The sequence below is a fragment of the Lingula anatina genome, chromosome 2, assembly GCF_051362555.1.
Source record: "Lingula anatina isolate TDL-2025a chromosome 2, LinAna3.0, whole genome shotgun sequence".
Classification (NCBI taxonomy): Eukaryota; Metazoa; Brachiopoda; class Lingulata; order Lingulida; family Lingulidae; genus Lingula; species Lingula anatina.
Genome location: NC_141768.1, coordinates 36,639,897 through 36,653,992, shown reverse-complemented (window position 1 = coordinate 36,653,992; position 14,096 = coordinate 36,639,897). Strand labels below are relative to the sequence as shown.

General features: G+C 34.8%; 1 protein-coding gene across 3 annotated transcripts; it reads right to left on the bottom strand.

Annotated features, from left to right (window-relative positions):
- Nucleotides 1-354: 354 nt before the first annotated feature.
- LOC106154807 (F-box and WD repeat domain containing protein 10B) lies at nucleotides 355-14,012 on the bottom strand. 3 transcript variants are annotated; one of them, XM_013529302.2, is made up of 10 exons: nucleotides 13,614-14,012; nucleotides 12,237-12,926; nucleotides 9,939-10,378; nucleotides 6,666-6,904; nucleotides 6,294-6,497; nucleotides 5,844-5,965; nucleotides 4,898-5,058; nucleotides 3,650-3,792; nucleotides 3,293-3,451; nucleotides 355-2,764 (listed from the first exon to the last, which is right to left on the bottom strand). In XM_013529302.2, exons 2-10 carry the CDS (start codon nucleotides 12,805-12,807, stop codon nucleotides 985-987), a joined length of 3,819 nt encoding a protein of 1,272 aa, XP_013384756.2. In that variant the 5' UTR covers nucleotides 12,808-12,926; nucleotides 13,614-14,012; the 3' UTR covers nucleotides 355-984. The 3 variants fall into 3 exon arrangements, with proteins under 3 accessions (XP_013384756.2, XP_013384757.2, XP_013384758.2); XM_013529303.2 differs by lacking the exon at nucleotides 13,614-14,012 and adding an exon at nucleotides 13,532-13,550; XM_013529304.2 differs by lacking the exon at nucleotides 13,614-14,012 and adding an exon at nucleotides 13,261-13,433.
- Nucleotides 14,013-14,096: the final 84 nt, after the last annotated feature.

The window sequence follows — 14,096 nt, the reverse complement described above, 5'->3', positions numbered from 1 at the left end:
CCTTGCATGATGAAGTTGGATGAAATGTTCAGCTTTCTGTATACTGTAATTCTGTATCATCTATCATTTCATGCTGCAGCATGTCTGATAAGACGGGTCTTGATTTAATATAGTCTGATCACATGAAGCTATCTATATAGTTGACATTCACCTGCCAGTAAAACCATGTTTTTGTTTCATTTTTAATCTACCATCAGGCGTCTGTATTTCTTCAGATAACACCATGCCAACTGGTATGAATTTGCATGGTGATGGTGTTGACTGTTTTAAAATAACTAATATCAATTGTTTCTGTTCGGAAATGGCATTTACAGCCTGTATCCCTCCCTCCCTCCCTAATAAAATGCAAGTCTCTATGGATTTAAAATTGTCTTTATTCTTGAAAGTGAACTGACAAGAAGGATCAACCAATATAACAGATACCAAGAAGTAGTCTTCCAAATTGTTTTACCTTTTGTCGATTTTGTTTAAATAAAAATAAATTATAGAAAATGTATTGCTGTATGAAATCTAATTAAAGACAACAGATCTATTGAGCATTAGTCTCATTTTTATGAAAAGTGAACAAGATGTCAAAAAGTAAAATACACTTCAACATCTCCCAAAGCTACACGTCATACTAAATCTGAAAAATGGTGCTGAATGACAATTATTGCTGTAGTTCTCTGAAATACACAACCCAAATGAAAAAGAAAAAAATCTTGCAAAAAGAAAAAAAATGATTTAAAAAAGTGCAGAAGTCCTTTTACATTTTTCATTGCTTCTCTAATCTAGTTCTCTAATCTAGATTTCACAACCTCTTGCCTATCATGTGATATGCATTTTTCTTCATGCATTTTGCACAAATGTGGCACTCGTGGGAATGTAAATTTCAATCTAATTTATGTCTTTAATTAAAATCAAGTCTATTTAATAATGCTAAAATCAGAATGGCATTAATCACAAGGATAGAGATTTTTTCTCTTAAAGGTCAACAAGGACTTTCTACAAGCTACTATTTTCCCAGTATTCCTGTAATTCTGGTGCTACAGATCTGGGTCTTCTTGCAAAATCTTTGTGTGTCTGACCTTTGGCCTTAGCCAACCACAGTTCTCTCTTTTCCTTTTCAGCTTCTCTTTCAAGCTTTTTGTTGTGATCCCTTGTAATTTTCCCCATGTTGGCTATTTTTTGCTCTTCCTGTTCATGAGTAAAGAGCCTAAACTCTGTATGTGTTCTCATTGGATTGTTATACTGGCTGACTTTGCCGAGAGCTGGCTCACTGCTGGACCGAATAACACTGACCTGAGCGGCAAGTTTTTGTTGTCGAACCTGCTGCAGCTGCTCCATTTTCTCTCGAAAACCAGGTGGGTACATCAGCATTGGAGTCATGGTTGCTGCAGGAGTAGATGTGGTATAACCGTGAGACTTGACTTTACCTCCTGAAGCTGTGACCTCTGATTGTAAAGTGTGCACTGTTGTGGCTGTTTTGGGTCTCAGTTTTGTGGGGGCTGTCTTTGGCCGTAAAGCTTTGTTACCAATGTCCTGGGGCAAATTTGAAGTTGAAGAACTTCGAAGCATAACTGCTGTATGTGGTCGAATCACCTGTGCCTTGGGAATGGTTGACTTTACCTTCTTAGAATGCATGCTCTTGTGTGGGCTCACATCGACAGGTTTGGAAACAAATTCCACTGCACATGCCTTTGTAGCTGGACGTGGTACAGATGTAGTTTGAGGAACGTTCTTTTTAGACAGTCTGGCTGTAGAAAATGTTTCAGCAGATGAAACAGATTCTGCAGATTTGTGAAAGCCGATGTGCTGAGGCTGCTGGAACTGCTCCCAATCCTCTAGTATTTCTTCTATGGGGATTTTGGTTCTTGGATCTATACTGGCAGGACCAGATGATGGTCGATTAAGGCGAGTTTTCCTTCCAAGCATCGAATCTTGCTGGTTCATTAGTGTATTTCTACTGATCTCTTCTCTGGATTTTTTGCTTTGATGTATGGCGTTTATTGTCATGTAAATAAAGTCGGGTGGAATGGCATTCTCCTTGGCTCTTATCTGAGATCTTAACAAGGCTTTAGTTTCTGAAAGACTGAGCTCTTTTGTCTTGGGCATCAGGGCGTGCTCAAAAGCCCAGGACACTCTTCGCTTCATGTCTGTGGGGCCTGCGTCAACTTCACTGTCCTCGTAGTCAGAATTAGGCACTTTAGGATCCATAACACTGACAGAGATATGTTGCCTGGACCTCTGTGGACTAGAAGCCCCAGACCTAGATCCCAAGGACTTCGCAGACATCAGTGACTTAGGCCCAGCTTTGTGTAGACTTGGTGACATGGGTGGCTTTGCGGATGTCATTCCAGTCGTCGCCTTCTGGCTTTCTGGCCTCTGTGCCAGACGGCTTTCTCCGCGATACAGAGATTCCTCCCATAGGGAATTATAGCCAGAGTCCGGCTTAATGGTGCTCTGGGTGTCCATTGCACTCTGCATTATCTTGCCACTAAGAGGCCTGGCACTATGCTCCAACTGTGGCGCACTGGCAGCTCTTCGACCAGACAAACCTTTTTTTGTGTCAGGTTTATCATGTTGAACAATCTTTGTGTTAGTTGCCCCAGCTTTTTCCATCCTTTTTGCTCTGACGTAAGGGTAAGGCTGCTGCCTAACTGGAACATCTGAGTAACTGCCATAAGTGACCAATGGAGGCATTCTATCGTTTTCTAAAGTGTAGTCCCAATCGATGTTTTCAAAGTTGAGCACAATGAGGTTGTTGACTGTGTTCAGAGTTACCCTAAAAAAAGGTAAATTTATTTATGAAATGATTGATATTTTTTGTTTAAATTGAAAAATTTTTCTGGATGGTAAGCATAATTAACTATATGGAACAATTTATTCAAACCTTTTTAAGTTGAAAACAAAAGGTTAGCAATTCCACAACAGAAACTACAAGAGTCGAGACCTCGATTAAGGAACACATGAGCTGAGAATAGAGAGAACACCAAAAGGAAGGAAAACTTTGTTCAAACTTTATTTCCACCTCCCTCCCTAACAACCTCTGTGATATCTTATTTATTTTTCCCTATCATAACCTCAACATCAGTCACGCAGGGAGTTGTTTTCCTGACACCTTTAATAATCATATCAAGTCCATACCACCAAATATATGAGTGGTGCTGGCAAGTCTTTCCTCATAAGTTCAATCTGATGGCTTGCGCTGGGTGACTCCCGTTTATGCCACACCATAAAACATAATTATCAAACATAGAAAATAATTTTTCTCAAAATTCGAGGTATGTGGGAAAATTGCAAAAGCTCTTACCTATTCCCAATAGCAATGAGATTCAGTATAGGATCACTTCTACTATTTCCCCTCATGATACGCAGGCAATTTCCCGTCACCATGTTCCAAATACGAACTTTCCCATCTGCACATCCAGTCACAACTCTAAGGTACATGAACTCCAGACACAATACCTCACTGAAAAAAAAATTAAAGATAGAAACTTCATGATCTGACACATATTTCTTTATTGCTGTTTTTATTGCTGTTGCTATTTTCTTTTGTACATAATTTCAAGACACCAACTTAAACAGTTAATTTATTTACAAACTCTCAACATGTGCTGTAATTTCAAATGCATAATTTTTATCATAAATATATGTTATTTCCACTCACGCTGGGTGTCTCAGTGCAGTGAGACATCTGTTGTGATTCCCCTGGGCACTCCAGGCCAGTGCATAGTAATCTTTGCTGCCAGTTATTATGTGCCATCTGTCAAACTTGATAGTGGATACAGGGCCATGGTGACCATCAAGTCTCTGAAACCAAACAAAATGTTACCTTAAAGTGGGTCTTGCCAAAATGTGCACAAATTAAACATAACAAAAACATCGTTATGTATGGAGGGCATGATCTAAAGTAAAATTGGCCTCGAATGGTTAAAAAAAAGTCCTCCGTAGGATCCTCTCCTACCAAAGTTGCTTCGTCCATACACTTTTTGTGAATCAGAATTTGCAGGATGAATACCACTTTTAGCATAGAAATGCTAAAAAAAAATCAAGACAGAAAAATAAATAAATAAATAAATAAATAAATAAATAAAACAATAATAATAATAAAACAAAAGAAAAAAACAAAGGAGACAATGCTTGTTTTTATAAAATTGATCTATAAATACCTATCATTTGATATTTATTATCTCAACTGATTTGCCTTAGGTATGCCTTGGTATTGGTGATTTTCAGGGGAAATGAATGTTTTGCTATATAACTAATGTAAAGGCTGTTTTAAGAATAATTCACTATAGACATAGAGTTTCATTATCATCTTGACACTGAAAAATTGAAAGAAAAAAAAAGAAGTATCTGGAAATAAACAAAATGATGTTCTATTTCCTTTTTGAAAAATATGCTTAGGTTAGTAAAAAAACTTTAACATTAAGCTTCAAATGTACAGGAAAAAAATTTACACAAACAGATTATGCAAGTCTTGATAGGAAAAGTATACTTCAAGTTGGGTTTCACAGAAGCTCAAATTACCGAAATTTCCAGGAATATAAACCTTTTTCTATACAACACTCAACATTCAATGTAGCTAGACTTCCTTTATGAAATAAACAGTTACCTAACCACAGACCCTGAACTTCAGGTAGAATGTCTGCCAGCTTCTTCATTTTCAAACCTCCATCAGTCTCTGCTATGCACTTACAAGTCTGATGGAAATTTTAGATCACAAACAACTCTTCTTTCTTTTTAAACCGCATTTTGTGGTCCAGTAGAAGAGCATGTGACATAGTTGTTATTGGTGTGGTGAACTAGCTTCAACCAAATGTGACAAAATTGATCTAAAAATACCTATCATTTGATATTAATTATCTCAACTGATTTGCCTGAGGTATGCCTTGTCATTTAGTTTTAATCTTACCTTAAGCAGTTGAGCAGTTTTAATGTTCCACATTTTGACTTTCCCTCCCTCACAACCAGTGATACAGATCTCTTTTATCTCCTCAATGGACATAGCGACAGCAGATACTGGGTGGCGATGCTTGAATGTCCTGGTACATTTCCCAGAGTTCAGCATCCAGACTGTAAAAGGTAAAACATTTCCTATTATAGGCACAGCAGGGACACAAGCTCCTCAGAGATAAATATTTCTCAACCAAATATCATATGCCACACACCTTTATGCAACGCCAGATAACATTATTATGCACATATGTTTAAATCACTACAGTGCTACCTTTCTCAGTGTCTGTGTTACTATAAGGAATAAATATGCTTATCTGTATAAACTTCAAATATAGGAAATTATCTCCTAAGTAAGTACATGTAATGCTTGAAAGCATGTATATATATATATATATATTTATATGTATATAGAGAGAGATGGAGGGGGGGGGGGGTTCTGCTGATCAGATAAAATATATGACAGTGACCAAATTGTGTTTGTTGAGGCTATTGGAAAGCAATCACAACAGCTGTGACTGATGACTAAAAAATTCTGCAATTGAATTCTTAACTAAAAACCAAAGAAATTCAATCAGTTTTTTTTTCTTTTTCTTTTTTCTTTCTTTCTTTTTTTTCCTTTTTTTTTTGGGGGGGGCATGTTCACAGAACAAGTTAGATGAAAGTGGTAACATCTTGGGGACCAATCTGCAAAATCCACTAATAAAGAGGTCTTGGACAAAATGCTTTAAAAGCACTTAAAAAAACATAATTAAATTAGGGTATTCTTTAAACTGAATATGAAACAAAAAAGTGATTTTGGCCTCTATGTATGAAAGCACATTCAACAAAGTAAACCAACCTTTAATGATACTGTAATCAAGTATTTAAAAAAAAACAGCATCAAATTAATAAAGCAGACATACTTTTACAGGATCCATCCTTGGACCCAGAGGCCAGTCTTCCCTTCACCACCAGCAGACATAGGATTGTGTCCTGATGACCACGGAATATTCTTTGACAGGCACCTGTTTCTAGAGACCAGCATCTGAAAAAGACAAAATTTGATTAAGTATCACAATCTATCACTGTTTATACAATGAACTTTACTTACAGACTTCAGCAATGAGCAGTGACCCTGACATAAGAAACTGATTGTTGAAACAAGTATAATGTCATAAATTCAGCAAAAAAAGAGAGCTGCTTGATATATAACTAAGCTTATTCTTGGATATATTTGATTGCTCAGTTTTACTCATGGGAAAAAGAATGTTCTGAATTTTTAATTATTCATGAAAATACCCCCATCTATAGTATTTAAAATGGCAAAGTTATCATGGGATGGATAAGTCAGTACCTAAGCCAAAAAAACTCACCTTATGCTTGTATCATAGCTTCCACTAAGGACGTACTGTTCTTTCTCACACAGAAACACACATCGTATGGATCCAGCATGGCCAGATATCACTGGTCCCTTCTCCTTGCCCGTTTCATTGTCCACAAAGCGAACCTTGCGATCCTTAGATCCGATCGCTATCAGTCGACTACCATCTGTGTGGATCACTCTATGGGGATCATTCCTAGAAAATAAGGGTATATTTGTCACAAGCACAAGTCAGAAAACATCAGCACTGTCTAATGAATTTAATTACAATAAGCATTTTTGCACTCAAACCTTTGTCATGCAGGCATCTTTTTTTTTTTTTGCTAGAAATATCAAATTTATTGTAGAAAACGTTCATACTTACTGTCCACTGAGAATCATGATATTATAAGCCCCACAGTACACATTTCTTTCCTCCATGATCACATTACGGGTAGAGATTCCACTGTAAGCTGTCTGGAAACTGACTTCACTTTTAAACTGGGTCTGTATCACTTGTTCTCCCGTCTTGATGGTTGAGTGAGAGTCTGTCCCTGATAGGTTAGGCACAGCCACATCAATATCATTAGCGTAGATAGGGTTGCAACCCTGGGCAGACCCTCCCTGTGAAAATAAATGTGAAAATATGAGTTTTTATACTTTCCTATTGACAATAGTCTTTTTTTTTTTTTCAGATTATGTGGTTTGAACTGACCACATTCATGTGATTGAGAGTGGTACAAAATGCAAATATGTTACATGAAATGATATGTTTAAATGTTAAATAGTGGATGACCAAATAAAACGGAAATAGATCCGAAAACTATTCAAGGACAGACCTTTTTGAAATCATAAATAAATTGTTGACACTATTTTGGGTATTTTTACATTATTTTATAAATAATGGTAAGCTACACTATCAGCAAGCACAGCGCTGAGCAGATAAACAAAGGTGTGAAATCAATAAATATATTCCTGAAAAATGAAAAATGAAAGTCAACAATAAAATATACCCTCTGCAAGCACACATGTTACAAAACGTAAAAAATTACAAATTGATTTCAGTATAAAAACCACCACTTCTTCCAAATGATGCTCAAAACAAACTTAACATACATAAATAAATATTTCAAATAAAAAATAACATGAATAGCACACCAATTCTAAAACTGAAAGGAAAAAAATAATGTTATGCTCAAGATCAATTAAAAAGACCTTTTCATATATTTTCACAACTTCGTTGTTCTTAGGATTAACAACTGGAACAGGAATGTCCACATCTCTTGCAAAGGTGGCATTATATCCAGGTGATGGTCCACCCTAAAACACCAAATTTCCAGGATCTAACAATATTGCAATTTGTTAATACTAGTACTGCTAAGTTGTACTGACAATTTTATCTACATAATTTAGTAAAAATAAAAATAAAAATCGGTGACAAGTGCAAAATGAAAATAAAAATCTAATAAGGTACCTCTTCCATGCTATCATCACTTCAGTGATATGAGTTAATAAAATTTTTATTCTCATCATCAAGTGTAATAAAAAATGTAAAATAACTAAAACTAACACTATCCTAAGTTATATTTTGTGACCACTTTATCCAATCTAAATTTTCAATTGTAGCCTTAGGCAATGGAAATGCAAGTTGTAAGAAATAACATTTGGCAATTGTAGTGTGAAACCCAATCGTGCCTTCATAAAATACAACTAAAAAGCTGGTATTTTGACAAACTTTGACAACCGACTCAGTACATACATGAAACATGAAGGGATTAATCACTTAATTAAATGGACACACACTTAATACTGAGCCTTCTTTAAAAAGGCTGACAGGCTGTTCAGAATACAATATTTTAGAATTTGTAAAATTATATCATTTCTTTTGACCTGATAACAAAACCAAATGCCCTACAAATATTTTAAGTTCAATCAGGCATGTTGCTTTAAGTTATGAACAGTGCACAACCTTTACAAATTATCTTGATTTGTAAATAATACTTTCTGAATGGATCTGTTTTTCTATTTTTCTTGGCACGCGTTTGAGCTGGTGTTGAAAACTAAGCCAAAGCCATTATTTCATTGCAGGTGGGAATAGATTTAATCTCCACTCGATTTCCTCCATTACACTAAACAGCAAGCAAGAAATGGGTGCATTTAAAAATTAATTAACTGAAACTTATGGTTTATGCATCCTTTTAATTCAATCTTTTATCTTTTTAGAGATCATATCTCTTTACTCTGCACTTTTTGAATATTGAAAAAAAAAGTCTGTGACTTTACTGAATAAAAGAGGTGCCACTGACTCTTGAAACAACAGAATATATCTTGAAAATAATTTAAGGAGTTGGACTGTTGGCTGCAAGGCAATTATCTATTACTCCAATATATGCTGGTTCAAAAGACGCCAGGGGTATCATTTGGGGGTAGTTTCACACACTATCCAATTTATTAGTTTGCAACTTCTCCACATATCACAATTATCTGACACTACGTCCCTTATCTAACCTGGTTACTTCCATAACACCTTTCATAACGCACCAAGTAATCTCTTATCCATACAAAATCTTGATAAATTTGAAATATCTTATCAAATGTGTTTGCTTTAATTCATAATATAATTGATAGATAGATACCGCCCTATAATTAAATATAACATAGGGTAGAATAAATACACATCTGCAGAATTTATTTTACTCTAAACACAAACTGAAAATGGTTTTGTGAAATTTTAAAATAAATTTTTTCAATGTTTTAGAATTAAGACTAGAGCAACTTACATATTTAATCTCCATCATATATACACTCCAACAAAAAGTTAGAAAACATCATTATTTTGAATTATTATGAAATACTTAATTGAGCTATGGTAAATATTTTAATCAAATATTGATGGATAATGCACCCACCACTGATTACTTTTTTTTATATATGCTGAAGATTTTCCGACTAAATTACATTTTTTTTAATTACTGTAAAACAATTTCATGTTTCCAAATTTTTTGGTCAAGCGTATTATTTTTCAAAATTCTAATATATAACATTCTCCCTCCTTATAACTGTGACAATACCAATGTTGATAAATTTGATGAAGGATTCAGATTTTCAATATAGGTAATGCATTGAGAAAGAATTCAATTCACTGCAATGAAAAATTGAGTGCAAATACATGTATTTGCTACTGTGGAAGATCAATAAAACATGATTATCCTCAGACAGAGTTGAAACAGTGGTAGAATTACTTCTGTGGTGAGCAAGGAAACCATTGCAGGTTTCTGTCAGCTCTAAGTATCAATAGGTATTATATTGATTTATGCCAACACCAATGTCTAAAACATTCTAAAATTGGCAGGATGTGGTCAGCTGTCAGTTAAGTAAGTTAGTAACTTGCATTTATGTTCTGTGAAAATTGAGGATTTTATACAAAGTCAAATGGGGTAATACGGCCAACAAATTTGCATAATTTTGAAAATTCTTAAAAGTGATGCTTAATTCATGGAATCTGTATATCCCAATACAAAAACATTTCGGACAATGGAAGAAATTATGTAAAATGATACTCAAGATCTAATTTATCTAAAAAAGCATTTGTTAGTAAAACCATGTTTGAAGACATTGAACTATTTCAAAAAAAAAAAAAAATTTTTTTTCTGCTCACCTGCATTAACATAACCTCCTCATGTAGCTGTTGATTAACTGCATGTTCACTGTGGACCTCCTCACACAGAGCTCTCCAATGCTTGCTAACCAGGAGAGCATTATACAGGGACGTCTGGTCCAACATACTGAGAATATTCTTTGACAAATGCACAGGAATACATCGAATAATATCCTTATATCTTGCCACCCCTGAGTGCGCCTTGGCAGAGGTTGGTATGACCATGCATGTGGGATCAATTGAACTGATTTCAGAATTATCATCTTCATCTTCGCTTCTGTCGCTGTTGACAAGTTCTTCCTCTGTGAGATCGTCCCTGAAGAGGCTGGCGGGTGTGGTGTAGCCAGGACTGGCTTTAGAGAGGAGCTCCACCTCAGGGTGATCCTCCGTGTTAAATGTGTACTCTGTGGAGGCTATGGAGGCCGCCTCAAAATAGTCATCTGGAAAATAAATAAAAGATGAAAAAGTGAACAAATAGATATCATGTGTCTCTGTTAGTAAAAGTTTTACAGGTCACTAGCTGCTGGTTTTAATAGAAAATTTTATCCATTCATCTTAGGAAACATTCTGATCATTATCCATTTTAATACTCTTTGGCCTTTGGCACTTTATAAAGATTTTGAAGTTTTTTTACCTGATTAACAGGTCTGATAATCACAGTACTGTCATAAAACACTTTGTGAAGACATTAATAACTGATACAGTTTGTTTTATAGTTCCTTTCCACTCTGGTCAGGTAGGTGTTTTACAGCATATCCACAACTTTATTTTCTTTAACCATCTAAACTGGAGTGTTTGTTCCCCATCGGGCAATAATATCTGAATTATTTACCTAAATTATAACAGGGCAAAATATCTACTTATACCAGCTGTTGAAGAGCTTTTTCTTTACATGGGACTTAATGTTCAATACCACTAACAGCTTTCAAAAGCCACTTAAATAAGACAGCCACTCCATGACAAGCAGTTGCTTTTAAACAATTTATTTATTTTCAATTGTGAAATGTATGCTGCTGCATAGTAGATATAGGTTGCTGATCAATACATCACATCTGTTGAAAATCAATAATATCATGATGAACATTTTGATATTCTTGATATTTTCTAGTGTGAAATAAAAGGATAATCTAATGCCATTAAGGTTTAATCTTAATGCTTTGACACCAGTGTTACTGACACAGTTAAATATTTGACGCCAAAGTAATTATTATCTGATATATTCCGTTGTAGTTGGTTTACTGGTACAGTTCAGTTTTCAATAAATATTGATGATAAACACTGCATAACAGGGAAACTAATTATTGAAATGTGAGCTTTAGAGTCCTATTTGTATCTCGGTTTGGCGACAGGTTTTCAATATTTTCATATTATACTTTTTTTTTTTACTTTTTATTTCCTATCCTCTGCTAGTTAAATCATTTCCAAACATTAGTCACTAATCATTAATACATCTTAAAACAAATGTTAGAGGAAAAGATAATCAATTTATTCAGTAATGTTCTAACAGCTTGTCAGCAGCCGCAATATTCTTAAATGCATTGGTCCATTAGCCCCAGTAAAAGTGCCTGTCAAAGTTCTTATATACCAGCTTTCTTTATATACCTGACTAAAAGTGAACTTCTATGCTGACATAATCTCTTCAGACTTCATCTAACCCAAGCACTTAAAACCAGTGCAGCTATGGTGATAAGTCTGTGTGTTTACTCAGGGGAGAAATTAAGCACTTGAGATTCAATGGAAATGGCTGGCAGCATTCAGGTTAAAATTTGTTAACCTTGTCTTGCCAGTCAACTACTCTGTTTATCTTAACATGAATTATTTGGTTTAACTTCTCATCATTATAATGATTGAGCGTTTGAGATTGCAATAAATTTAAGTTTTAATTTTGGTTTGTTCCATAAATTAATTTTAAAAAATCATATTTATGAAAATACATTTTTGCTTAATTTAAGAAATATTTTATTAATTTACTTCCTGAGATTACAAGAGAAATTATAATAAAACTGTTGACCATCAAAGTTATTTTCAACAGCCATAAATTTTCAAATTATATTGCTTGCTTTTTTTAAAGAACTTTTTGAAAAAGCTTCATGCCCCTTCTTTAAAATAAAATGAGGCTTCCACTTTTTATTTCAGAAAGTTATTTGGTCAAATAATTCTGAGCCACTGTAATACCTGAATCTACTGTTTTTTTTTTGTTTTTTTTTTTTTTGCCAGATTTTTTCTTTTAACTTGACAATTATTTACTAACAATTTTCTTAAATAAATGAGACTGTTTAAAAGAAGGAGAAAAATTACCTGCAGGTATGCTTGCTGACCTCTCTGACACCAGTAGGGTCTTTGCTTGAGTTCCTACAATGTGCAGCAAGTGAGCTTCACAGCAGTGTAATAAATTGAGCAAAAAATTTGATTTGGTCCAATATGCTGCAGATTGGTACCATGACCAAGTGGAGCTTATTTCTTGCTCCACCTGAGCCAATGTCAGAGCTCTATCTGAACTCACTGTTGTCCGATCTGTTGAAAGACTAGGGTTCACACGATTTCTTGCGTAGGTAAAATCCTTGGAATTTAACAAAGGATGGAGTAAATTGACAACTTGCTGTAGTAAATCCACACTGTGGGCTCGTCTGACTAAGCCAAGCAGAAACCTTTTTTGTGTGTTGTCTCCTGCCTTGAGAAACCATTGCTTCGTGCTGTTAGTTCTGGCAATAATTTGACATGATTCACATTTTCCACAAATCGTTGCTTTTTGATTATAGATACATCTCAGCTCATGAGCTTTGCCAAGATTAAATGTGAAATGCTCAGAGTTTTGATTTGGGTGCTTCATTTTGGGGATTTCTTCAATTCTCCTATTATCAGCCAGCATGGTTTTACCCTTGGAGTTGTAACTGCTCCAATGTCATTTACATCATTGAACAATCTTTAAGAGAAAAGATGCACCTCCTCATTGCTGGTTCTGGTAACTTAAGTTACTGCATCATTGTCCTAAAAATAGGAAACTACATGAAAAGCCATTTTTGATAACTGAAAGGAGACTTAGGATATTAAAGGTAAAAAAATCAATCTCCCTGCATACTAATATTAAATTGATTTACAATTAGCACGTCACAATTTTGCTACATTGCACACTGTAGCTGTATTGATTCTAAGAAAAATCAAGCCACCAGACCACTGAATTACATTTCGAAAACGTTCACCTTCACAATAATATTAATTTAAATTACTGAGTAATACCTAATATTAATTATAAGAATAAAGCGATAATGAAATATATGTCAGCAAAGTACGAATTTAACTGAAGATTTAAAAGTTGAACTACTTTGACATTTAGTTCGATAGGCTAAAACAAAGTAATAACTGGATCCAAAATATTCTTGTGGCAATTCAGTTAACTTCCGTATTTCGTAGCTCGACCAGTTAGACCAAAGGTTTATAAATACGAACTGTCATAGCGCAAATGCATTTCTGTCGAGCCCGACATGTCATTACCGACACTTCGGTAGAACTTGGCCACACTTCGCAGCCACTAAACTTCAGAGAAAAAAGTAAATGAACACGTTACAGATATCATGCTTTAGATTAATTTTTACCAGGTTCTATATAAACTCCTAAATCCGTCACTTTGGAGTCATAAATCCCTCAAATTTTGCCGAAAAATAAGCGTCTACTTACCCCATTCATGTGTTCCAGGTGAAATTAGGTCAACTGTTCCCCTGGCTACATGTAAGCTGTGTACACAAATCGGTCGTACCGACTCAGAAGTAAAAAACAACAAATTGAATTCTTATGGATTTTTGATCTAAATATGCTAGTTTTTAACGTATCTGATATTTTCTCGGGCGTTTCCGTGGTTTGAATCTAATGTCATAATAAGAAAAATAATATTTGTTTATTACGACAACCGCACTTAGGCAAACGAGCACCTGTCAGCTAGTGGCTCCCTCTAACGACTCATATAAACTTCTCTTCTTAGTGTGTCCATCTTAAAATATGGATCCCATGCTTTGAACGTGATGTGAAGCAAATGAAAATATTTCGAAAAAAATAATAATAAATAAAAATATTGGAAATAGGTACATATAATTGGGACGTAAAGCAAAAAATTAACTTAGTCTATAGAAAACATGTAGAAGTTTAAATTATTGTTTTTCTTTT

What these genes read in the sequence shown, in the direction of transcription:
- LOC106154807 (XM_013529302.2), bottom strand. Translation starts at nt 12,807, where the DNA reads ATGCTGGCTGATAATAGGAGAATTGAAGAAATCCCCAAAATGAAGCAC. An exon ending in ATCATGATTCTCAGTGGACA is followed by an intron (nt 6,498 to 6,665) that starts GTAAGTATGAAC and finishes CTTATTTTCTAG; the next exon opens with GAATGATCCCCATAGAGTGA. An exon ending in AGCTATGATACAAGCATAAG is followed by an intron (nt 5,966 to 6,293) that starts GTGAGTTTTTTT and finishes TGTCTTTTTCAG; the next exon opens with ATGCTGGTCTCTAGAAACAG.